General features: G+C 39.9%; 2 protein-coding genes across 8 annotated transcripts in view; both read left to right on the forward strand.

Moving 5' to 3' along the window:
• Positions 1-7,675, forward strand: part of cntn5 (contactin 5) — a 66,434-nt gene extending 58,759 nt beyond the window's left edge. The window contains exons 18-24 of the mRNA XM_084674375.1: positions 567-637; positions 4,476-4,710; positions 4,970-5,079; positions 5,205-5,391; positions 5,617-5,729; positions 5,918-6,086; positions 6,749-7,675. Of these exons, the coding sequence (XP_084530501.1) occupies positions 567-637; positions 4,476-4,710; positions 4,970-5,079; positions 5,205-5,391; positions 5,617-5,729; positions 5,918-6,086; positions 6,749-6,852 (989 nt within the window). The 3' untranslated portion in view covers positions 6,853-7,675. The remainder of the gene's footprint in view (positions 1-566; positions 638-4,475; positions 4,711-4,969; positions 5,080-5,204; positions 5,392-5,616; positions 5,730-5,917; positions 6,087-6,748) is intronic.
• Positions 7,676-21,312: 13,637 nt separating this feature from the next.
• Positions 21,313-26,061, forward strand: part of arhgap42b (Rho GTPase activating protein 42b) — a 36,766-nt gene continuing 32,017 nt past the window's right edge. For 4 of the 7 annotated variants that reach the window (XM_084673963.1, XM_084673964.1, XM_084673968.1 and 1 more), the window contains exon 1: positions 21,314-21,688. In XM_084673963.1, the coding sequence (XP_084530089.1) occupies positions 21,535-21,688 (154 nt within the window). In that variant the 5' untranslated portion in view covers positions 21,314-21,534. Of the gene's footprint in view, positions 21,689-26,061 lie in introns of all 7 variants that reach the window. The other 3 variants (XM_084673965.1, XM_084673966.1, XM_084673967.1) reach the window with 2 other exon arrangements.

The raw sequence follows: 26,061 nt of genomic DNA on the forward strand, positions 1-26,061 counted from the left end.
ATTAACATGCAGACTCAATATCACTGGACAACAAGGCATTTTAAATCATGATGAACATTTTGGTTTTAGCTATATTATTAAATCTGTGCAGTGCAATGTTTCTTCCATAACATGAAGTGATATAATGTACCTAGTTGGTGCCCCACACAACTCCTCATGACCATGCTGCATTTCCTTTGTGAACCTTCTCCATTTTAATTGGTCTAGACATTGAAAATAAGCTGCTTACTTGAATTTAGATAAGTTTAGTGTTTGAGCTACAGCACCTAGGCACTCACACCCTGAGGCAAAGACGTGGCAGAATCAACTATTTATGGACAACACCTCACTGTGACAGTTTGGATCAAATATGCAGCTTCGCTAAACTCCAAGTTTCTCGTTATAATATGAAAATAACAAAGGTGAAGGGTAATAAAAAAATACCATACCATACTAGCCTTATCTATTCAACCCAATTAACAAGCTAGACACAGTTATTTAGGACTATACAGGTCTTATTCAAATCATCTAACACATACAGAAAGTGTTTTACTAAAAGACTTGTGTTGCTCTTGTGTGCCACACAGTACCATCGGTGGCTCCAGCTAATGTAAGCGGGGGAAATGGCCGCAGGCATGAACTGGTCATCTCGTGGGAGGTAAGGTCTTCTGTTAACCTCCAGACAACAGTAACGTCATAACAAATGTGACCAAATGCCCATGTGTCATTTGTCTAAATATTGCCCTAGTTTACAATTATTAATGGCCATGTTTGTCCTCCATTGGTATTGCTGCAGCCTCCACCTTTATTAAACTATACCTATCTGTTAGGCTCACTCCAAACAACCATATTTACAGATTGCAGGTCTATTGTAACTTTACTTTACTCCCCTATGAAATGAACTGTCAGTGAGTCATGAAGTCGCTGTGATGGGGTATGCTGGTGTGGAGTGTCGCTCTAATGATCATGTAGGTTGCCACAGTATGTGCCTTTTATTTAAAGGCCTTCACTTTTACTAGGGAATATCTGTCAGACATTTTTAACATGATTAAGCACGGTTGATGGACGAGGCTTGTACTGTAGGTTCAGAAGCATTGGAGGGAATGGTCTGGTTAATGATTGTCTTAAAGAACTACAGATGATCCCATTAGTTTACACTCAATTAATTTAAAATGAGCTTTATCAGTGAGCTGTGAGCCTAGATGTCAAGACATGTGAAGCCACCTAGACCTCACATACCCCAGAATAACTTCTTTGCATGATGCAATTGATGTCAACTGTCAAGACTGAGTGTTTGTTTGATATGGTGTAGATAGTAGTTTCAAATGTGTCCATTCTAAAAACAACAATAAAAAAACAGTAAGTGTGAGAACAATCCTACCTGTTTTCTGTAGCTGCAGAAATAGAGATTTCGAGCCATTGTAAACTAAAGTGTTTGTGTGGCTCTCTGCGTGGCGTTGTTGTAGTGAGGCAGTGCGTGATGAAGCAGTCGCTCAGCAGAGTGAATTACAAGTTTGGTCTCACCAGAGAGGCATGACTGATGATTAACCTTCAGTCTTGAAGCAATCCCTCCATAAATCCAAGGATATTTTGGGAGCATCTGTTAGGAATCCCATGCTTCACAATGCCTGTACAAAATGAGATTTACAACACACAATTTTAAGAGGACACAGTATTAGCATGATATGTTTGTCTATAGAATAGCACCTTTGGCTTTTCAGGGAGCTTTGGGGATAGCATTTTACAGATGAGCACACAATGAACTAAGCTGTAGGGTGTTCAGATGTGGGCAGTTAAAGGTGCTATTAACTGGGGAATGGTGAACAGATGTGCATGTAAAGGATGGTTGTACTTGTGGTTATTTAGGACAGAGCCCAACTGGCATGTGGAAAATAACTTTCTTATGAGGAGAATTACATTCTTCTATACTCTGTTCCTAATCACTCAAGAAAGCTATTAGAGTAACAACAATATAATCATACTTCCTATAGCTCCTCCTGGGCTGACAGTTCAATTAAAAGTGGTATTACGTATACTTGTCAAGAGTTAGCAGTCAGCAGTCTCTATCTTCATCAGGACATTCATTCTGTTTCTTTATTCACTTTGTATTTGGGTTTATGCATTTGTGTTATTATTTCCTGGGCATTTACTCCCATTTGCACTGAAGCTTATTTGAAGAATCAAAGCCAGTTACAGTGACCCATAGTCAGTGAGTCAGGATTTGTTCACTCATCAATATATTTGTCAATTTAGAGGCTAATCATGTGGCAATGTCCGCATGCTCTATTTCAGTGGGCGCCTGCTTCAGCCAATTTGGCAATTTTTTTCAAAGACAACTTTATCTCTGCCCTACTTATTATTTTGGACATGAATCAAGGTTTTGTCACTGATCAATGGAAATGAATATGGAGGGAGATGGAGCAAAAATGTTAGCTCCTTTTGGCAGTCAGGCCATGTGAGTCCACGGCAGCCCATCCTCTCCAATCATCAGTGGACGGCTGTCAAAGGCTGTGTGGCAGTGTTGGGCAGGGTTATTAAGCAGGATATATAACTCAACAGTCACCGCTGCTTCTCTCAGCCGTCTCATTAGGGAGATCATTTTTGGGTTCATGGTAAACTATGGAGAGGACCATTAGAGATACCCCTTTTGTCACCATCCCTAAACTCAGCATGCTGCATGCCACCGACTAGGAGAATTACCCTGACTTGAAGCAGCCCTTTCATACTGCACTTAACAGATGAGCTAAGGGCCCCACTGCTTTTAGAGACCTTGATTTGGAGGCATCCCTTCAGAAGCCAGGCAATCTCTGATTAGAAATTGTGATGGAAGCTAATTCATTTTCCATGAGCATCCCTTGCTTGTTAATTAGACAGCCGTGGAGATCGGCCCTAGTAGAGCAAGATGTGAACTACATCTCCATCCTTCACACTGCCTCTCAGGGGCTGGTTGTCTAATCTGGGTGAAGCCTTAAGGGGACATTATTATTTTGAAGCCTGTGCAAATCATCACATCATGACATGACAGACGTGATGCTAGAAACCGGAGTGTACAGCTGTTTGTCATTTATTTAATTTAGTCTAAGATTTAATTCGGGCAGCTCATATTTTAATTACATTTCCATCTCCCCTAATAAATTGCATTTGGTTCCATTAAATGTGTAGCAGGTGTTGGAGACAGCTCCCAGGATCATCTCTTTAGGAAAACAGCAGACAGACATTAATAGCAGAACCCAAACATGAGTGTCCCAAATACCTCAACTTCTGTAGTCGATGGAAACCTACATCAACTCTCAAACGAACATTGGAGCAGATGGAGTTTGTTATTACTATCATCCAAGCGGAATGTTTGCAGTGAAGCGTTTTTTGTTTTACGTTTTGGACCAGATACATTGGTGTGTTTTTTCTATTATTTAGATCAGTAAGGAGGAAGGAATTTTCAGTACTTTTTGACAGCATTCTATGGTATAATCTCTATGACAGTAACAGATTGTTGATCATTTTCAATGAATGACTTATCGCTGCAGTTTTACATCCTGCATTATTGTACGTACAAAGAACATGAAACTAAAAAGAAGAAAACAATGCATTTGACTCCATCTGTATGTATGAAAAATCTTTGTTTTGTAGAAATATATTTTGTAGTAACCCCCAATCAGACTGCGAGATCCCAAGCTTATGGGAAATACTGTATACAGTAGATTTAACATTCCATCAAAGGTGTCTTTGCAAATGTTACGTGAATCTAGTGATCCCAATTAACTGAAGTGTTCATGCTTGCTACCAAAGAGCATGACATTTACAAGTGATTTATTTCATTACAGCTGAAAGACAGAAGAATTCATCTGGGACTTATTGACATTTTGATATTATTCCTTTCTTTTCAACATGTTATTGCACACATCGCTCTCACAAAAGAGGTTTTCCAAAATAGAAATATGTTAATGATATGCCTTTCCATTACAGAAGTTTAATGCCAATGTGCTTGTGCTTAACACTGATACCTTTCAGCCAAGTACCATTAGAAAGCTATCCTTCCCCCTTAGCCCCTGATTACCTGATGACAAGTTGTTGTCTGCCAACAGACAAGAGTCACAATTACCAGTGTCTGCTATGTTCATATACCAGTGAAAAACAAATACTGTTCCTGTTGAATATATTGGTCTCACATGAAAAGAACACAATTAATGTTTCTGTGGGTGGGAGGGTTTGAGTGCAGCTCTCTGAGGATGTATGTGCTATGTTTAGTTCCAACCTTCTTATATCAGCCAAAGCATTATGTACAGCATGTTTGGTTTACCGTGTTACTCTGATCCAGAAACATTATTTCTTTAAGGGAGTATCATTTAGTAAATCATGATTGAGGCCAATGATGTATAATGTTGATATCTGTCATAAAAAGAGAATAAATTCAGCAGTTACAGCTGTATTTTATGTTACTAAATCAAAAAAAAATCATGGCTAACATTTCTGTTCTTTTTCTGATTCCTTGCTTCCAGCCTGTGTCTGAAGAATTCCAAAATGGTGAAGGCTTTGGGTACATTGTGGCATTCCGAGCCAACGGGACGCGAGGTTGGAAGGAGAAAATGGTGACATCTGCAGATTCCACAACTTACAAGTATAGAGACGAGACCTTCCCTCCCCTAACCCCCTTTGAAGTGAAGGTGGGGGTGTACAACAACAAGGGAGATGGACCCTTCAGCGGGGTGGTCACCGTCTACTCTGCTGAAGGGGGTGAGTCCTTCTGAAAGGGTTACATGTAAAGTACAAGAGTCACGACCTGCTCAATTAAGAGGATCAAGAAATGGGTCTGTAAATCTAATTGACTGCCTGTGTTATATAATACAACTTGGTCCAGTGATCTTATAATCAGACATCATATTTGGAATGATTCATTCACACCCCTAGCTCTGACGAAATAGCTCCTCAGCAGCTTAGAAGCAGCACCACATGTTTCAGTGGGGTTGGTAAAGTTCACTGTTCTCTTTCACAGAGCCAAGAGAGGCCCCATCTGACATGAAGGCTTCCAGCATTTCTTCATCGGAAATTAAGGTCACTTGGAAACCGCCCAATCCTGGTCCTGGAAGACCACAAGGATATGAAGTATGTGTACTGTGTGTGTGTGTGTGTGTGTGTGTGTGTGTGTGCGTGTGTGTGTGTGCAGATGAACGTGTGTCAATGAGTGTTTGGGGATTCAAATGTATTTGTACTTATTGCTTGTTTGGTAGGTGTGCTACTGGAAGGACAAGGAACAGGAGGAGTCAGGAAAGAGGAGGAAGACTTTAGGAAATGAGACCTCCATGGTGCTGACAGGACTGGATGGCAACAGCGTGTATTCCATCACAGTGAAAGGCTTCAACAGCATCGGCCAGGGCCCTGCCAGCAGTGCTATCACAGCCAATACCAGGAAAGATCGTGAGTGCAGCACTGTTGCATAACAAAGAGACATACAATACGTCCTTCTATATGTCTTCTGAATGTTGCACATTGGATCATCTACGGTATTTTTTAATGAGCAAAAATAGAGAAGTGAATGAAAATATAGGAAATCTGGTTTTATTGAGTTCTTGTACGTATGCATCTGAATCTGACGGAACCCCACGCCTCTACCTCTTTTGCTCTCTCCGTCTTTCTCCTCAGCTCCAGTTCAACCTCCTACCAACCTCATGTGGATTCAAGAGGGCAATAATGTGTCTTTGAGCTGGGACCCAGTCAGATCAAAGGACAATGAGTCTGCTGTCATTGGATACACGGTAATCTCCCTCACCAGCATTCAAATTCAAAAATTCAGAGGCAGAGGATCAAAAAGCATTGCCAACACCCTCAGTGATCTAGCAGTATGTTGGAAGCCAGTGACCTCGGGACAGCCATATGCCACTGTATTATTAGCTCTGGCAGAATGACCAGTTGAATCAACAGACAGGCTGTGTGTGTCATTCAGGTCCTACTAAGCCAAGAAGGAAGAGGACACCATCAGGTGACCAGGACCATCAACCCCTCCGTGGTGCTCTCATTGCCAGAGGGTGGCACCTATATCATGGAGGTGCGGGCAGTTAGTGAGGGTGGCGAGGGGGCAGCCAGCTCCCAAGTCCGAGTGCTCACCTCCTCTGGTAAGGTACAGAGACGAGGCTTTGGTCCCTCTACAAAGTCTGTTTCCCTGTCTTCCTGAACACCATCTGCTTTATTCGGTTTCTCTTTTGTAGATTTTCTTGGAACGCTAATTGAGTAACTGCTCTTGTGTGAGCCAAGTTTTTTGTTTCCTAATACTGTTTTAATTACCACCCACACACAAACATACCTTTACTGCTGCACAGGCAATTACGTTTCAAAGAACAAGACAAACAAAAGCTGAAACACCATTTTGCACAAAATGCCAAATTAGCTATTTGGGGAAAAATACATTTGAGCCGGTACATATATATAATCCAAAATCATATTGGATTAATGTCTCATGATGTAAAATCATTGTGAGAGAATAACATAATACGTTTTGGCTGCCAAAACCTGTGTTATCACATTATTGAATCATAAACAATTGGGTCAAATTATTATAAACATTATTTTATCTGTTAGTTAAGTCAGTGTTTTATTTATTGAATATGGAGGGTCCCCAAAAGTAAGTAAGAATCAGTGATTACATTGTTAGTACATTGTCACCAAGTATTACAATTCCTGTTGTCGAATACTCATTAGATTGTTTGATTTCAGAGAACCATGGTTATACAGATAAGAAGTAATAATAGCATTTTGAATGTTTATACCCTTTTTTCAGGTGTCCGAGCCAAAAGTGGCCAGTGCTCGTTGCACAGTGGCCTGCCACTGGGCCTGATGTGGACGGTTCTGCTCCTGGTTCCTCTGGTGCCTTCAGCTTCTTAGTGAAGCCTCCAAGCCACCCTCATCTCCCTTGTGGGACCCAGCCGCCTTCTTCTCCTCCATCCCCCAGACTGTCTGCTTGCTTTGGCCTTACCTGTCCCACAGGGCCTGGGGCCTGGGATCAGCTGAGGGGGTACTGCTTCTGCCAGTAAAGGACGGTCTCAGATAACACCTCAACTCTTTTGTTTCCTGTTCTTGTTGAGCCTGAACTTTTGACTTTTTTTTTGCCATTCTTTCCAACATCACTGTAGTGTTGTACTGTAGTGTACATTGTGTGGAAAGACTTGTTTTATCATTTACATTAACTTTATGGGGCGTTTTCCTATTGACTGGCATCTAACTACTTCCAGACGGCTCCTGCAGCTCTGGGGCTTCACAGACCGTGAACAATTCCCCGAAAGCTGCTGTGGCTGTAATACAGGGATCAGCCGGGCTGCTTCTTTTCATTACTTATCTGCATCAATTTACCCCTTGGCTGCCTAACAAGCAACCCAGCAACAGCTCAGTAGAGATAAGTGCATTGTTTTTCTTATTCACACATGAAGGGAAAAAAGTTTTTTATAGTACTGAGGATATTACTATTTCCAGACTTGCTTTTTGTACATTGTGTTACCTTTAGAGAAAAACAGTGGTGTGTGTCAGCTACGTCAAAGTTTTTGTTGTCCTGGTAGCAAAAAGCAGTGCTTGGTGCCATGTGGACTGGTGGATGTAGAGGAGGTGGAAGACAGGGGCTCACCTGTAGTGCCCAAACACATTAGACAAAGATGATGACTCTGTGATGACTCATGGTGTCAGTACAAATAAATGTGATGTATTTTTTTTAGTATTTGGCTGTGGTCTGGTTATTATTCTGTAAAGACATGTCCATGTGATGCAATTTCACATTACATAAGCTATAGAGTCAATCCAAACCGCACAAACTCAATTTGAAGAACCTTATTTTTCATCTGTCTTTACATCATGTACAATAAATTCTATATGTTTGTTCCTACATCATTTCTACTATTCAAATGTGGTAAAGGGGAACAGCTCAGCTCCTTGTGGCCATTCCCCATGTGCTTAACATAATAGGAAAGGAATTGGTTTCCGTGGATGAGCCACAGGAGTCTGTAAAACTCCCTATAATGTAAAAGTGCTGCAGCAAAGTTAAACGGGACAGCATCCACCCAAGGTATTTCTCCTTCCTTTTAGGCTCCTTCCTCATCTTGTCAGCAGACAGGCCTTATCTCCCACTGGGCAGAAATCCAAATGAATTTGCTTCAAGTGTAATTAATGTAAGAATGGCAATCTGTAACCCCAGGACTAGTCCCTGTGCCTGTGCTTTGCCTGAGCAGACCTCTCTCCTCGAGTAGGAAAGTGAATCCCACCCTGCCTCCAGCTCCCTGGACTCCTCATCACAGGGCCTGATAACCTGGCTATCCCTTCACAAGTTCAGGCAAGGTTACCAACTCAACCACCAGAAACATTGCAAGACTGGGGACAAATGTGGCTTCAAGCCGTCTATCTCCGTAAATACAGCATAGATGTTAGACCTCTTTGTTTTGGGATAATGCTTTTTTTTCGTAAATTCCTTTTTAGGACCAATACATCATCTCTGTCAGAAAAAGACCATTAGACAGATGGAGTCAGACTCATGGAGTGTCGTTTTTTGTTGTGCTTTTACTCTGCTCAATGACGTTGGTTCCGACACATACCTCCACAGAAGTGCTAATGTAGCGACCTTTAATTATTCATGCAGCACCTGTCTTTGTTGGTGCATCTGATTTATGATAATGGATTATGTACCCTGCAAGGGGACCTATTTGGTTCAGAGAGCCAGGAGCTATGGTGTCAGCAATTAAAATACAAACTCCCTCTAGGTTAATGTCACAAAGAGATTTTGAGAAAAGGGGATTTTAAATTAACTACCGGTATTTCTCCTCAGTTTTTTAAGTTAACTTTGAAAATATTCTGATATGCTGAAACTGAGACAACATTGGCTGATTTGAAGACAGTCTAAGGTGTGTATGTGTGTGTACTGTTTGCATGTGTTGGGGAGTGGGCGTATGTACGTGTTTATGTTTGAGTGTGCATATGTAAATGTGTGTGAGTCCACATGTACAGTGTGAATGCTCTGTGTTCTTAGGTTTGAGTATAATATAACCCTCTCGCTGCATGTATTGAAAACAGTGTAATTGTACTGTAATCTACTCTAATTGAATTTTGCAAGCGATTTTCTCTCAATACGTTTTAATTAATTGTCTGCCATTAATTATTTCCAGGACATAAATGTATGCCTGATAGACCTATTGTACATGTATAGCTTTAAGATCCGCAGCCATTCAAAATGGCACGTCTAATTAAAAACTTCTCAGGATTCAAAATGTCCTGCATCTTTCAAAATTTAAAGAAATTGGAGGTATCTTAAAAAAGATGGTTACTTTAAAAAGTTAAAGGAAATGCATTTATACATGACAGCTATTATTTTTTGTGTCAAGGTTTCCATGCAGTGGAGGATTTCAGCCTGTGGCTCCCTCTCAGCAGTGAATGCAGGAAAATGAGCAGGAATAGAGACAGTCATATTCTTCTGAAGTCCAACCGTGGAGGGGATTAGAGAGGAACCTGTAGGAAAGTCACTGGGCACAAAATGTTTTTGACATGAAGAGGTGACGAGCTACGCTACTTGAACCAAGTTATTCTACTGGACAGACTATGCTACTTTTCATAAATCAGTAATCTGTTCTGTGTCTAAGACTTTTCTGTGCATGGCCTTGTCTGTTGTGGTAGATTTTGTGGGACCACAATCGAAAACATCGTTTTTTTGCTGAGGGGGAAAAAAAGGAAACCACAAGGGGCACTAATTTAAACAACTGAATTTGTCTTTGTCTTTTAAGATTTATTCTTGAATACCCTTCTCTAATTAGAAATCCCAGCAGGGCACTTTTTCTTACATTTCCTATGCAAATTGACCGTAGAGTGATCAGTGTAGCAAATGGCTGCTGTGTGAATTTCAGGAACTTCCTCCAACGCTAATAATAACGGACCATCTGTTTACTGTTGGCATAAATATTTGGTTTTCTTATGACAATAACCAAGTGACTGAAGAAATTTGACTCCTGTTTAATCTCCAGTGATAAGCCAAAGAAGATGAAGGTAGCCATTACTCAAAAATTGTATTCTTCCTTTTGTCCAGTCTGTTCGGAAGATTATAAAGCATCTTTTGAATTATTCAAAATGTCTTTCAGTCTAAATACAAGGTCACCTACAAAATTTACCAAATTCACCCAAATTGAATGTATTCCCATACTGTCAACATTGCCAATACCCTATGCAGTTGTTTGATACAACACTTCAATCTTGAGATTATTTCTATGTTTTATTCATCACTTTTAGTTATGGGTGAAAATAAATACTCATTAGCGTGTTATCACCACTGCATATTTCTGGGATTTAACTGCCTGTCATGGCAAAGATCTTACGTAATCCCTACCTTTTTAAATGAAAGCAGAAAAAGGTCATTGCTGGACATATCCTCCGTCCGACGCCTTGGTGTGTGGAGCACCAGTTCATTGGTTTGGCCTTCTTCAGCTTCATTACCTACTTTACTATCGAGGGGAACTCTTCATGGAGTTGACAAATTGCCTGATTTGAGGATTCCCTGGGTGGCAGACTACAGTAAACCCTGGATCAGTCCATGCAATTGCAGTGTGAAATCTTGTGATGAAACAATAGACAAGACCAGACTTCCTTCCATCCCTCAATAACTTTTTCAGCAAAATGTTGAGTGACTGTCAATATACTTGAACCCACTCTGCCCCTGTTGATGTCTGCTCTACCACTGACCCTGATTACTGAGGAAATAAAGTTAAAACCATGTGTTGCCTCCTTATCTTCCAGGCTACCTGTCAGTGGACTGCAATCATTTTAGGAGACATACAGGCATTTTTGAGGAAAAGCAACTGTAAGGGGTCACTCTAACAGACCAACTTGTATGTTCCTTTTGAAATTTACATTTAGACTGCCGGGAGGACCTTGGAGTTGTGCTGGATAAGGCAGTAAAAGCAAACGGATCAGCCCAAACATAATGACTGTTGCAAAGCTGGTGTGTAGTTAACACGTACAATGAATGGCCAATCCTATTTCTACAAAATTTCTAAAGGTAAGATGTGTCTATCAAGAGAGAAAGAAGAGGCTTATCCTCTAAGCCTCCCATTCAAGAAATCTATTAACACTGTCTACCACAATCTATCACCATCTATTGGCGGTGCGTCTGCTAATAATAGAAAATACAAAGCTGTCAAGGTCAAGTTTGGGTATTGTAGCTCTTGTATTACATTTACAGCCATGTGTTTATATATGTTGTTGACTAAATATGTTGTTGCAGGCTTTATTCAGCAAATACAGAGCATACAAAGAATACTGTTGTATAACATATCTAATTTGTGTTTCAATGTTCTGAAAATCCATGTGGGCCTCTAAAGACCTCAATTTAATAATGGTCATCGCACAACCTACAGTGCAAATCCCAGAATAGCTGCCTATGGTTGAATGTTCAATCAATCGTTTGCTCAGTCACAGCCAGGCTGCCCTGCAGCCTGCCAATAGTACAGTAGGCCATGTCAGTGTTGACTTCAAATCTCCTCAGGACCTGAAACGTCTATAGTGTTGCACTAGATAAGACAATGGTCCCCACTGACTTCTTGCAATTAGTCAATGAATTCAGTCAATACGCTTTGCTCAAGGCTGTGACCGTTTAGTTTAATACTCATTTCATACTGACACAAGGACTGTGGATTACTGTAAATGTTTAGATAGATACTTTATATTTCAAACATGTTATACTGTATTTAAAATTCTTACGTGTTTACAGTATGCCCCATCCTGCCATAGTAAATTCCTTGTTTGTGCAAACTTACTTGCCGAAATAAGCTGATTCTGATGTTCTATTCCAAAGTCTTCTGAAATACTGTAGCTTCATAGTGTATTTCTGCACCTCATTATGGCAAACATACAATATAACTTCCAAGCAGAGCTCAGACAAACCTACAAATCAAATCAAGACTTTTAGATGAAAGATAAATACAAAAGAAATGCTTTTTCACTGCAGAGTAACAAAATCATTGAGAGCGAATGAGATATGATTGGGCATGTCTGCTCAGATGGTGGTGCATTTAAATGTGCAATGCTCAAGAATGTTTTCCCTTAATTGGCAGCTAGTTGAGTTTTATCACCCGAGGTGAATACAGATCTGCACCACAGGCTACCAAAAGAGAATCCAATTCAGATTTAATGAGGTGTAGGTTGAACACCCAGGCTTAGTATTATTGGATGATTAGAGAAACACTTCCCTTTGTATTGAAGAGACAAGAGTTTAACCTTTTTTTACTTGCATGATGAATTAGTAATGTCTGACCTTTTGACACATACCTGAAGGAGATATGTTATCCATACAGTCACTCAGACACTATAAGACATGAAGACATATTTATTACTCTTCTCGTCTTTGGGAATTAAAAGTTAAGTGATGTTAGACAGAATGGAGGGAAAGGTAAAGCCCCATAACTTTGAATGTCGGACATTTTGGTATTGTCTTTATATCATTTATAATTGTCTTTATTTGCATGCCTAAGACTGTTTATATTATATTTGTAAGTGAAGATTAAATGGAGCATGCAGTAAAATTGCAGAACAGATGTGTACATTTGTTTTCTATTTGTTGTATTTATCAATGATGTATGGTCTATCCTCATGCTTTAATGGCAATGTATCTTTTTATTGTATAAACTGTTTGAAGCGAGCCATGCTTCTAGAGGATATTATGGATAACAGTTTAAGAAAATCCAAAATCTGTGATTTAAATGCTAATTGTTGGTGTTATTCGCCTATGATAAGTCCATATTTATTTGTGCAGCTGTATGAGGGTCCAACATCTAGTACAGAAGGTACAACTATCTGCAATGTCTGTGTCAATTTGTCAGCTTGTAAGACAGTGGGACAGTGGATATGAAGAATTGATTATGAACACAATACATGCAGTTACCTACTGTAAAGGGTAAATAGATTTCTACAGTATGGAATTTCAGGTCTGCACCAGCAGTAGTTGACTCGAGTCTCAGATGGCAGTGTGCTGAACTGAAGGGATCAGGACTAGACATCAAGGTTCACTCTGTAGGACTCCCGCTACAGGTTGTCATGGTGACAAATCAAGAATTCTAAATGGTCTTGCTTTGAGTGGTGGAAAGCAAGATAGGAAACATGAGAATACAAGAGAGGAAAGCTTAATGGACAAGTCTCAAAAATCAAGAAGGTACTCACACAGGTGAGAATTAGGATACATACAATATAAGGAGCCAGTCTTAGCCAAATATTGTAGCATGCACATCTCTCACAGTCAGGAGTCAGGACCTTTGGTGGAATGTGTGTCTTGATTTATTGAAGTATTTATTGTATGTTGTATACAGATTAATCAGATTGCAAAACAATGAAAAAGTAAGTACCTGTTTATTTGTCCTGATATTAAATGTATAAACCTGTGAATGATGTTTCCAAAAATTAGAGAACAGTAAAAATAACACATTGGGTGATATGTTTAGTTTGGGGAATTGTTATTGATTTGCAACACTCTCAATCCTGTGAGAACATGTGGATAAATTATGGAAGAACTGGCACACTGCATAATATGAGTTCTTAGTAGATCCTTTTGTACTCATATGCCAATGGTGGATTATCTTTAGAGGTTTTCTATGGGTTTCACATTGCGCAGCAGTATGTTTCCTATCACAGCAACTGACTATGATAGCTAGAGTCTCCATGTAGCCAGCATGACTTATGTAGCTAATCTCGGTTTGACATTTGTAAACAAAGACTGTCTTTGTAGACATTTAAACAATAACATACAAGACTCAGTTCAATCATTTTTCAAACAATGGAATGTAAACTTGGTCTGACTGTTCTCAAGTGGACACAGTTCAAGGAAAACTCTGCTCAACTGCTGACTGTGTTTTCTTAAGGCTTCAGTGTCAGACACTAACAGTAGTTTTGATATGCAAACAAGGTAAGGACAGCTTGACACATCAACTCAGTCTTTAGATATTTTTTGCGAATTATTTATTGAATTATTGATTTAATATTTGTAACAATAACCTTTTTTTACATGCTTGGTTATTTTCCGTTCCGTTCCATCCCAGTGGTCTAACAGGTCAATAGCTGTGTACTGGAACAAACCATGCTTCTGTTAATCTGCATCATGATGGATGAACAAAAATGATCTGATCAAGAACACATAAAAGCATTTGCAGTGTACTGTACATATGATTCTGATTGTTACTGGCTACGGTTTTACACCACAAATATGTCACATGCAAGTTAACTTTCTTGCTTGGATATCTGTATTAATACAATTTGAACAAATACATTTAATATTGACCATAATGCAGCTGTTTGCTTACGCATGTATCTGAGCCCAGACTCAGCAGGGAGTATTTCTGAAAAACAGCATGATGCAGTTTTCCATTTGAGTGAAAGGGGTGGCAAGTAATGCCCAATACTATTCCTGCTGTAAAGACGTTGTGCTAAATTGGATGTCTGTTTTACGCCAAAAAGAAAAGACATGGTATTAAAGTCAGATTTCCCACCCACATACACTGTAGAAGCCTGTTGGTTTGGAAGGACAAGATTCCCCATTGTGGCTCATTGATGATCCTGTAACTTTCATGTTCTCACTGCACCACGGCAATGCTTTTAACACTTTTTAGAGGCAAATATTAGAGAGAAATTGTTTGATAATTGTGAAAGAAACATCTTAAAGGTACAGATTCCGAGATATAACACGCATAAAAATCTATTTTGGGTACAGAGCAGAATCTTTAAGTGGTTGTGGAATGAACAGTTTCAGACCTGACAGAAATGTATCCAGTAATACACATGTGACAACATACAGTACAAGCTATCCAGACATCAACACAGCAACAGCCCCCTTAAACACCTGAAACTCACAGAATGGAAGCTTTGAAATCGGCTGGGCTGGATGTTGAATTTGTCTTCAATTATTTTTTGGGAGCAAAGAATGGCAGCCTCCATTCTCTAGGGAAGTCTTTGTAGTGGAAAAACCACATCCTTTTACTAACAGAGAAGCTACTCTGTATGATTCTTAGTTTCCTTTCAATGTGTTTTGTCATCGTAATCACAAGTCTAATGGCATTAGGAAATAAAGTAGTTAAGTATGATTTCCTTCACTGTTTCAGTTAATTTGGGCATGACTTGTCCTCACAGGGCCATGAAGCCTGACATAACAGCCACGGCAAGGTTAGTGATTTAAACCGTGTCTTGTTGATCAGCATAAATCTTTAAGTAGGACCTGCCACTCACTGGCTTTGTCTGGCATCAATGGTGATGGAAGGCAAGAGAAAAGTAGTTAGATAAGCCTTTTGTCTTTGCATGGTAAATGCCATGACCTTGAATTATTGAGGCCCTGTCAGCTGCTGTGTTCACACTGTTGCTTATTCCCCAGACCTCTGTCTGGTAAGGACACTGGTGGTCAAGAGATGGAGGACAGCTATACAATAGTCAGTGTTGACATTAGAGACAGAAATGTGCCATGGCCATACTATCACATTGGGCTTGCTCAATGCTTTTCATGAGTGTATCATGATATTCAGAAAAGGAACCAAAAGTGTGCAGTTGCAACCCCATCTCTATTTTATTTTATTTTATGTGCATCACATGGACCATCACTGGTAATGGAAATATCATATGAATATATTTTTGTAGATAGCGGATCAAAAAAAGAGGTAGCAATTTTCACAACAATCTTTTATGGAAATGGTGAGGCATGATCCCATTCGAGACGCTAAACATTGTGGGGGGACAGTGGTGGAGGAATATATCATGCCTTCCCAGTAAAACATAATCAATCACTGAGACCTTGCCAGCACGGATCTACCTCTCCTCCGTGCTCATTTTTTGTCTACTGCACCATCATGCTGCTGTAACTGTATGTATATGGTTACAGTAGAGGAAGTCAATGTTAATCATGCAGTGGTCCATGTCAACACATGGTAACCAAACAGTAGCACATGCTTTATACTCTGATATAGTGATTTTATTTTGACACATTCTTCAGATGATTGAAAGCCAGCTATCTAACTTGCTGCCACGTTGGTTTATTTTTGGCTGTCTTTGTCATCACACACAAAGACTCAATTTCCCTATCTTAAAAGTAAAGCCATCTAGAGCTCACAATTCTGCTGTCGGTCAATCACCACCTGTAGAGACATATAATTGCCTTGTAAAACTGAAAAGTGCTAACTTCCGTTTTACTTCACCTCTGCTGTGGCAGATTAACAATGTTGCTATTTTGGTAACACTTACCTGTATATTTAATGGATGTTATGAATTTGAATATGTCATTTGCTTTGTCAGATGCAAAATCTATGTTTACATAATCTGGACATTGTCAGCACGTTGCATGGAATTTAAACTAACAATTTTGTGGCCAAGACACACAGTCATGCACTTTACAATTTGTATTCAGCAGGGACTTTATTGAGGACCAGTGTAATATCAAACAGTTCTAGTACTTCTGTATCCATAAACTCTTATTTATGATGTTATGCTAAGTGCTTTCCGGAAAGCTGATGTTGAATGTTGTTTGCTTGATTTCTGCTTCCTCACATGCAATGCTCAATTGAATCTCCCTGCCTCTCTCACAGCCAGCAGAGAAAATATACATTCAAGGCCAAGCTCTCACAATGACATAAAACGAATAGACTATAAATCTGACCATGAGGGAAGTAATGATTGAAAAAGTTTTGAAAAGCGCAAACTTAGAATTCAAAAACATTCCCTGAGGTGCAGTCTGTACAGACACAGGACCTGTGTAATTCTCCCTATTCTGGTGAAAACTCCTAATGCCATTTAATCTTATCAAGGCCCTCTCTCCAGACCTCTGCAATGCTGAGTGAATGCTAATGCAGCTGGCATGGATAATGCTGTTTTATTAAAGAACTCGAAAGAAGTCACCTGCATGGAATGAAATAAATAAATATCCCATTGCTCTAGGAAAAAACCTACTGTGACTCAAGGATTTTAGTCTCACTGCCCAATGACTGTGTGTATTTCCCTGGGTCTACATAAAGTATGCTGCATTGGTGAAAGCTCTCTTGATGTGCATAGTTTGATGCTGGACAGTATGTACAGATACTGTATTATTTTCTTTGCACATAAGAAACAAAAACATATCTTCCTTTATGCCTTTATGATTGAATGCTTAACTGTACCTTACAAAATACCAGATTCAGACCACATGGACAGGGCCTGGATAAGGGTTCCTGTTCAAGGCGTCTGTCTGGACCTGATCTTGTGCGAGTAAATGACAACACTAAAATGTTTTCCTTTCAGAGGGCCACATTACGCACATCATCGGCTTAACCACAATGAATGATCCTCCCTGCACCCTTCACCCTATATGAGTACTATGAACCCAAGACGACCCCGCCCCCAGCACAACTTGACCGCTGTCAAAATCTGCCAGGCGCCGGTCCATGTTGCATGGACCAACATTGGACCTATTAGCTGACTTTGACATTAGTCTCCTATGATAAACCAAGAAGAGTTATTCCACCCCAGGAGTGAATTCAGCATTGTTGTCACACAAAACAGTCAAATGGGTGGCTGATCTGAACTGCTCAGTCCAGATGGTGGGAGCAGCAAGCACGGATTCGATAGCAGACTTCAATGTTACACGCAATCTGTTGTTTTCAATGGAGAGGAAACGGCAGACGGCCAGGATCCTGCACTTGCAATGGGACTCTCAGATTACTTGACGGATTCGATCCGACATACCAAGTCATTTTCTTGTGTGCAATGTCATCCAGGGTTTTTTGGAATTAAGGTGATTGTAGAGATTAACAGGGCAACCCACATTTTACAAAAAAATTGCTCAAAGATTACAAAGGAAGTTCCATGTGACGGCTCCACTAAAAACCAAATGTTACCACTAAAGTGTTAAAATACACACCCTTCAACTCACACAGAATTTCTGTGGCTTCATTGTGATTTTGTGATTCATTCGAAGAAATAGATATCAAAAGCAGCTGTCAGAAGAGGTAACCCGAGTCTTCTATCTGGTCTTAATGCAAGAACAAAGGCGTCCCATGCAGAGCTCCCAAATCCCTTCAGCACTCTGCTCTGCACCATGATTTGGGATTTGCAGCCGTTTTCGCTTTCAGTTTATGTAATGATTGCTGATGTGCTGAAATATCACACTGGTGTGTAGCCATTAGAAGATATCTAATGGCTACATGTAGCCCTACTGGTCACAGCAGGACAGTTTATCTGTCCCGACAGGGGCAAAGGATGGATGAGGGTGGAAGAAAGCCCCCTGAATCTCCATAGGTCCAAATTAAAGGAAAAATCCCAACAGAGTACACACAAGGTTTGCTTACCAAGCTGGCGAGACTGTCTTTGTAATTCATCACCTGAAGCAGCCTTTGTGCCTGAGGTCCTAACAAGACAAGTCCCTCTCCATAAAGGTCAGGGGCACGGAAACTAAAACAGCTTTGTTTCTGTGAACAACTCTTTTAACTCTGCTGAGAGGATTTGTCAGAGCAAAGGTCTGTGTTCACATGCTGAAACATACAGCAGCATCGCAGGGCTGATCTCAGACACTACTGTTTGTCCAGACTAAGGGATTTGAGGGAAGTTTAGCATTGGCTTCACCTGAATTCATTCCCTTCCTCCATATGAGGCATCTTTTTCATCTTCCCTGACACCACAGTAAATTAATGTGTGCCAGTGGCATGCTAAAGTACCTTGCTGACCACACACATCCCATCCTGGCCATGCAAAGAAAAACAGCAATTCATAAATTTGATGCAGCCACTGGCCTCTCTCATGCTTCAGCAGAGCTGCTTTGTGTGGAGGAAAGGTAATCAGGCGAAACCTTTCACAGTACATCTGGACATGGGAGGCACAAATGAGAGTCTACAGTAGAAGCCACCTTGGCAGATTGCTCTCAGGCGGGACGTAAACAAAAGAGAATGAGGAGGGTCTCCTCTGGTAGTAAATGCCACCATCTAATTGATAAGAAATGAATCTCAATTAGGGTCATTAATCATGGTCCAGAGAGAAAAAAATGGAGACATGTCTTGTGCTTGACAGTTCTGAAGGCCTGCCGGAAATTGTGCAATTACCTTAACACTTGATTTAAATAGAGGGAGGGCATTTCATTGCGGTCATTGTCAACTATAGAGGGAGAAACAAAACCCAGCATTAACAAGCAATCACTTCAACAATAAGAAGCCTGATTTATAAAGCCCTGACTGTCATTCAATATCACTGTTACCAGTAGACACAGTAACATTGCTTGCATTACAGTATGTCAACAGTTGACCTACATGAGGACTACCATGCTGGTTTGGTCACCTCACAAATCTTGAGGATATGTACAGTATGTAAGATTCAATTCTACCCTGTTGACAGACCACCCTGTTTTTTGTTAATAATTTTTAAACTGAAAATGTAGTGGATTCCCTCTTCCTCTAGTTTTCACCAATCACCACAGTTTTTTGTATCTCATTCTATTGCCACAAAACTACACACAGCAATTAAATCTGGGCCAGGGTGTTTCCACTAATGCATCACATTTCTTAGCTCATTACATTGATGAGACAAAATGTTCCCTTGTGGCTGCTGCAAAAGGAACCAAGAGAAGGTAACCACATTTGTGTGCAAACCATTAATTTTGGCAAGGCTTTTTGTTACATGATGCAGTGCTATACAATAATAAGCCGATGTGGAAGAAAATACAATTAAATAAAAATTCTAAGAAGCTTTACTCACAGATGACCCACCCGCATCAGAAAGCTAATCGATGCATTTTCTGCATGGCTTATTGATATCCAACAGCAGCAGTCGGCTTGCGAAGCCTCTTGTGAAAACTAAGCCTTCTTCCGTTTGAACTACTCATTCTCCATTAGGCAGGGGCAGAGTTCCCTGGTGTAATGCACTGTGACTGAGACTGATAGTGTGGAAGGCTATGTTTATCTCTGTATTTGTGTCTCTGTGTATATGTGTGTGTTTGTGTGTGTGTGAGGCAGGGGGGGGGAGTACTTACAGGTGCCTGTGTAGACACTTGTATGGCTAAAATGACTTTGAGGAGTATTCTTGTCTTTCAAGGTGTTAGGAAGTGTGCAAATGAGAGAGGGCTAGAGGTTGTTAATGTTTCTGAATTGGGCATCATCCTAATTAAACAGAATAGCCTTGAAAGCCATGGCAGGGAGTCATTCTAGACTGAAATTTGCCATGCTAAAGCTTCTGCTTATGTTGTTCTTTAAAAATACTAATTTCCTGCTGAATTCCCCTTCAAGCAAAACACAATGTTATTGTGCTACTCAGTGCTGTCTTTGTTGGAAATTACTTTATCGTCAGACCATTCTTTGTTGCTTGGTGATTTGGAGATTAGAATCTGATCTAGTATGGGTGCATGAAAAGGACTGTATTCACACTTCACATGGTCAGAAAAGCTTTGTTCTAGCCTGTCATTGTACTTCAGGGAAGAAAATGTGGCTCCAAACATTCTTAGCTCATGTTAGCCTGCATCCATGGTGATGACAAACGGTCTATATAGCTGTCTTTCTTGCATGATCTCCCTTGCCAGAACACCAAAATGTTCAGGCCTGCCATGTAGTCTTTCAACTTGACAAAGTGTAAGTTCACACACAGACTTCAAAAGAGACAGGGACAGGATGCTCATTGCAACAGGGCCTATTTTAAGACAGGAATTCCAGTCTGTGCCAACTAAATGCTCATTTGAAGTTTGACATCATCATCATTATCCTTCTTTCTTCCATGTACTGTATGTGACTGATTCCTTTGGCTCCAATTAGGCTCAAGTCTAATTACTGCCATTTACCAAGGTATTAATTCAGAGCTCAGCATCCCCACACCCTCATTAGTTCCAGCATGATCTTTCAGAATGCATAATTACATATAATGCCTGCCACAATGCTTACTGTCTTGTGTCTGTCTTAAAAAAATACGTCTTTGTTTTTAACGATATTTTGTCAAATATCTGAAATAAACTATGTTGGTAAGCTGTCTGGGACTTAAAGCTTACTGCTGAAGTTAGTTGGTCTATTTCATATGCTGGCTCAAGGAAGAACAGAAGAGATCTTCTTGTGTGTCTGTATGTGGCAAAAAGTAATATTTCTAAACGTTTTATACACTATGGTTTGTACGTTTCAGGATTAATGTATATATACATTATATAGACTATAGTCTTACACAATCTTCAGATTTTTATGAGTCATTGGATTTTGAGGTTTTTATCATTTGTTTAGGTGATTATTGCGATTCAATGCGTCTGTTCTTGGTAATTTGAAAAAAGATAAGGTGACCTGCCAACCCTCTGAGCCTACCAACTCTATTAACCTACACATCCTAAACTAACCAGCAGGAGTCAGACAATCACTAGTCATTTAAAATGTACGCCATACCGAAGAACGTTGCTTCAGGACTGATCACACGTCGGAAGTTTGAGGAAAGGGGAGGACAAGTTTCAAACTTTAACTTCGAATATCAGGGGCGACATCGCACAATGAAAACTGCCATTTATTTGTAACGGAAGTCCTTAATGTTCTCTTTCTCGAAACATTAATTACGTTGGCTACTGTGCAAGTTAGGGGCATTGAACTTCTTTAGTTCACAATGGGGCTCCCTACATTGGAGTTCAGCGATTCTTTTCTGGATAGCCCTGATTTCAGAGAACGTCTGAAATGCCACGAAATAGAGTTGGACCGGACAAATAAATTCATCAAAGAACTTATAAAAGACGGAAACACGTTAATCACAGCGCTGAAAAGTAAGTACAGTAGGCTAGTTGTGGCCTGGTGGTCTACTTTTTAAATGATGCGGACTTGGCTTGTAGCTGGAGGCTACCTGAGATACATCTGCATCGATAGCCTTTTTTATCAACCATGTTAAAGCGGCAGATACCTACTTAGGTCTTTAAATTTTCAGGTCGAGGAATTCTCGTATCCATATTGTGAATTGATAAAAATCACACTTTTGCTGAATTTTTCACAGGCAATGATGCATTCCGTTAGCTGATTTCTCAGTTCAAATCAGTTTAATTGCTGAATAATTACAGCCATTCATAAGACTAGGATCAATCATATTGCAATGGGTAATGTAGCAAATCAGCTTACACTCATGGGTTGCAATTAGATTGTAATTGCACTATTATCACTCATCTTTAGGCTACCTTAGCAGGTGAAGACCCTGGAGTAATTCGTTAGAGGTCTGTATCCTGTATGACTGTACAACCTCCATCAGATAGGAGTTCAGACACTTCATTAGTAAGAGCCCCAGATACTTCGCCATCAGATCCATTACCATTAAAACCACTCATGTAGTATCATTTACAACAGTAAGACAGATGGATGGCCCTAGAACATTAAGTCTGGTTATGCAGTAGGCAATTGTGCTGATGAAGAAGACCTCACCCAAAACCTACTGTGCAGTTGTCATACAGTACAGTGGTGTTATAGACAGTCTGCTATACCAACTAGTCCTGTTATGTCTATATGACTCTTGAGTTTTCCAACCGACATGTTCCAAAGGAGACAGAAAGTTGAATACATGTATTTGACCAGTGAGGACTCTTGGCAAAAGCCACATATCAACATGCATTTACTGATTACTGTTAATTGTTGAGACCTTTAAGTGTTACAGGTAAAATGTAATTGTTATGTTTTCAGTCTCACTGTCGTGTGGAAATTTGGTGCTAAGGTATTACTCATTATTGTATTCTGAATCTCCTACAACTGTGTAGCAATTCCTGCTGTGGTTCAGACAGGGCCAATAAAATTGGAAGAGTCTTTGTAGTGTCTAGTAACAACATTCTAGAATAGAACGGCTTGGTTTGAATCAAGCAGCGCTGCTCCCTGTCTGGTGTAGTTGGGTTAAGGACTGTCGCCAATGAGTGCTGGGTTTAATGCTGTGTCATTTTGACGTAGGTCCAGAGTGCATATAAATATAATATAAATATACAAAAGGTTATATGTATATATAAATATACAGAAATCTTGTTTTTTTAAGGAGAATCTTTTGTGTAATCAGAGTATCTTTGAGATTTTGTATAGTTTCATTTATGATGTGCGTGCTTGTTGTCAAAGTGATATCTCATAGCTTTGGGAACTCTGCATGTTTGTTTGAGTGAGTAATGATGATCTCCCAGGGTTCAGCCACAGGAAATGCGCTGTAAACATGCTTGTGTAAGCATCCTCTGTCCCTTTTTAGATAACAGTTGGTATGACATTATTCTATTTGTTTGTGTGTTTCCATTCCGTAAGTTATACCCCGTTAAAAATGATCTGTGATATAATTTGCATACTGTTCTCAGTGTCACAGTAATTGAATATGATACATGGAAGCACAGTGACTTTTTGTTGCAAAAATGCTACCTTTCCCATTCACACTTTGAAGGACCTCTCATTGGATTGGTAACTAAACATAGGGTAGACATGCTGTCTCTGCCAGGAAACAATATAAGGCCATTGGTAATATTCTATGCTTTATTGTCCTTCTCATTGTGGTCCTAGCCTCCCAGCTGCTCACATACTATATTGTATGAACCAGATTTGATTGAGATATATAAATCCATGTCCTTTGAATAAGAGGCAAGATTGCAAATTAGGATTTCCCAGTGTATCATTCCAAATATTATTTGGACCATGTATCTTAGGCCCCAAATCTATAATATTGCACCATATTGTCGTGAATGATACAAGGTCCAAAAAACTCACTCACACACACCTACACGTTTCTAACATGAACAAGTATTGGTAAGGACTGTGACTAATAAGACTTGTGACACAGTTGTGTAGATATGGTGTGTTCTTTGTCCACTTCTTTCATATTTTTATAACACTATCACTCTGACATATTCTTTAAGGAACAAGATGCCTAACCCAAAGAAGGATTTATTTGTCACTCTTGTGATCTTCTGAAGTCACGGTCTGAGTCAACATTAGGGACACAATTTCTAAGTATCCTTCTTTGGAACGTCATTATTGTAGTTAGGGTAAGCATTGGGGATCACGGCTGGGTGCCCTTTGTAGTCCCTAAAACCATGCTGCCAGTTATATATGAGATCCTCATGTTGCTCGTTGTCCCTTCAAATGAATGAATGTTAGCAACACAGAACTGCTTGCAGTTGAACATCACTTTGGAACATCACTGTGATATTGGTAAATGTGTGGACATGTAAAATGTACAATGTTTGGTATTATGAACCCGCTTCTGTAAGTCGGTTTTCTCTATTTGAGACACCAGTTTAGGTGAGGTTCATTCTTATCAATAGCTCACTGTAAAGTTAGAACACATTCTCTGTATTAGTGGTCTAAGAGCCTCCCTTAATCCAAGGTCCTTGAAATCAGTTGCCGTAACTGTCTCCTTTGTTGAGTAAGTCAACAAATATTAAATAAGAGGCACTGTGTTTCTCTTACTGATTTATCTAAGACACTTTAGCAAGGCCGACCAAGACCATTTTCTTGCACATGAACATTTTAGTACTCTCTCAAGTGCAGTCTGAGAAGAACAGTTTGGAAAGTGGTGCGTGGTCAGTCCACACTTGTGTTTCATGAGCTGTTTTCTCATCACTGGCTTTTTTAAGTGTCCCCACCCTAACAAACTTAATATAAACATAAATAGTTGAGCTTTTAACATAAAACGTTATGACTACTGTTGTAAATGTTTGTGTTTAGCTGTGAACATGATTGCAGTCAGCCACAGCTGACCTCACAATATGACAGCGATTTATTTGTTGTCATCTACTGTATGCAGCTAAAAGATATATAGTAAGCAGTACAGCCAATATTACTACAACATGGTCCAAAGGTAGTTCATGTTTTATGTTACTGTTATGTTCTGACTTGTAGCTCTCTGATGATGTAGAAAAAGGTTAAAGGGGGTTGAGCAAGTCCCATTTTGAGTTACTCTTTGTCTTTGAATGGGGTGTGTAGCAAGTCTAAGAGAGAAAGACAAAGTTGGCAGCAGGGTAATATATTCAGGTAGCTTCAGTCAGCTGGAGCCAGGAGATTGGTACGCTTGGGGAATACTGGGGCTCATCTGGTTAGCTTTCCTCAGGTTAGCTCTCCTCAGGTAGATACTGGGTCTTCCCTGCTGGGTGGCTGACGGGCAGACGTCACCGTGAGCAGGAGAAACAGGTCTTACCTGGAGCATTATGCTCCCCCGTCAGCAAGCCCTCCAAATGGTATCAAAGCGACAGAGAACACCTACGGCTGCATCAAAAAGATCCCCTGTCTCTCGTTAAGCTAGTAGTAGAGAAGTGTTTCCCTTTGAAGGCCTTTTTTTCTCACAAGTCAGTATTGTCTCCATGCCAAGATATGATATCTGAGGATTACTCATGGAGCTATAAGATTGCATTTTATACAATACAAAGGTTATTTTATGTGTAGACAATAGACAATCTCAGACATTATTTTATTTCTCAATGCAACAAAGGCATTAATGACAATAGATAGATTAGACAAAAGATGAATTGTTAATTAGACCCACTATCTGACCTAAAATCTTCCCTGTTTGCTGTAATAGAGTTGCTGCTTCTAAAAAACGTGTCAGAAGCTCCAGGCTGGTGATGTTCCCCACTTCAATAAACATTTTTGCTTCTGGTTTAGTTTCTAAATGGTCATCAATTTTCATTTGAGGGAGTGCAGTGGCATATGGTTGCCATGGAGACAAGATATAGCATCTACTCAGAGGACAATGGTTATTTGTGGACTAGCGGTTAGACCCTACACTCTTTTAGACCGGGCTTGAGTCCATAGGAATTGTCCATGTTCTTATAGGGTTTTGAGTTGTTGACACCATAATAATTAAGCTGAAAGTCTATTATTTACAGTAGGTTCATTAAGAACTATGTTCCTTCAGTTCTACCTTCTCTTCATACCTGCTGTGACAAATGCTACACCTCATATGATTAGGCTAGCTAATTATACGTTAGGCTACACTGTATATATATAGCAGAAGTGCTCACAAACATTGGTCAGATTTCACAACAGACTGGAGCATTCTGCACTCTGTGTGAAATTAAACTGAAAAAAGGAAGGGATTTGAACAAATCTGGGCTTGTCTGTTTTAGTATCCTCTGCCTTTTAACAAGCCAACGATGATCAGTGTAGCACTTCATGACATGTAATAGGCCACTAGGCG

This window comes from Hypomesus nipponensis, chromosome 15 (assembly GCF_054491055.1).
Source record: "Hypomesus nipponensis isolate SF chromosome 15, ASM5449105v1, whole genome shotgun sequence".
NCBI lineage: Eukaryota > Metazoa > Chordata > Actinopteri > Osmeriformes > Osmeridae > Hypomesus > Hypomesus nipponensis.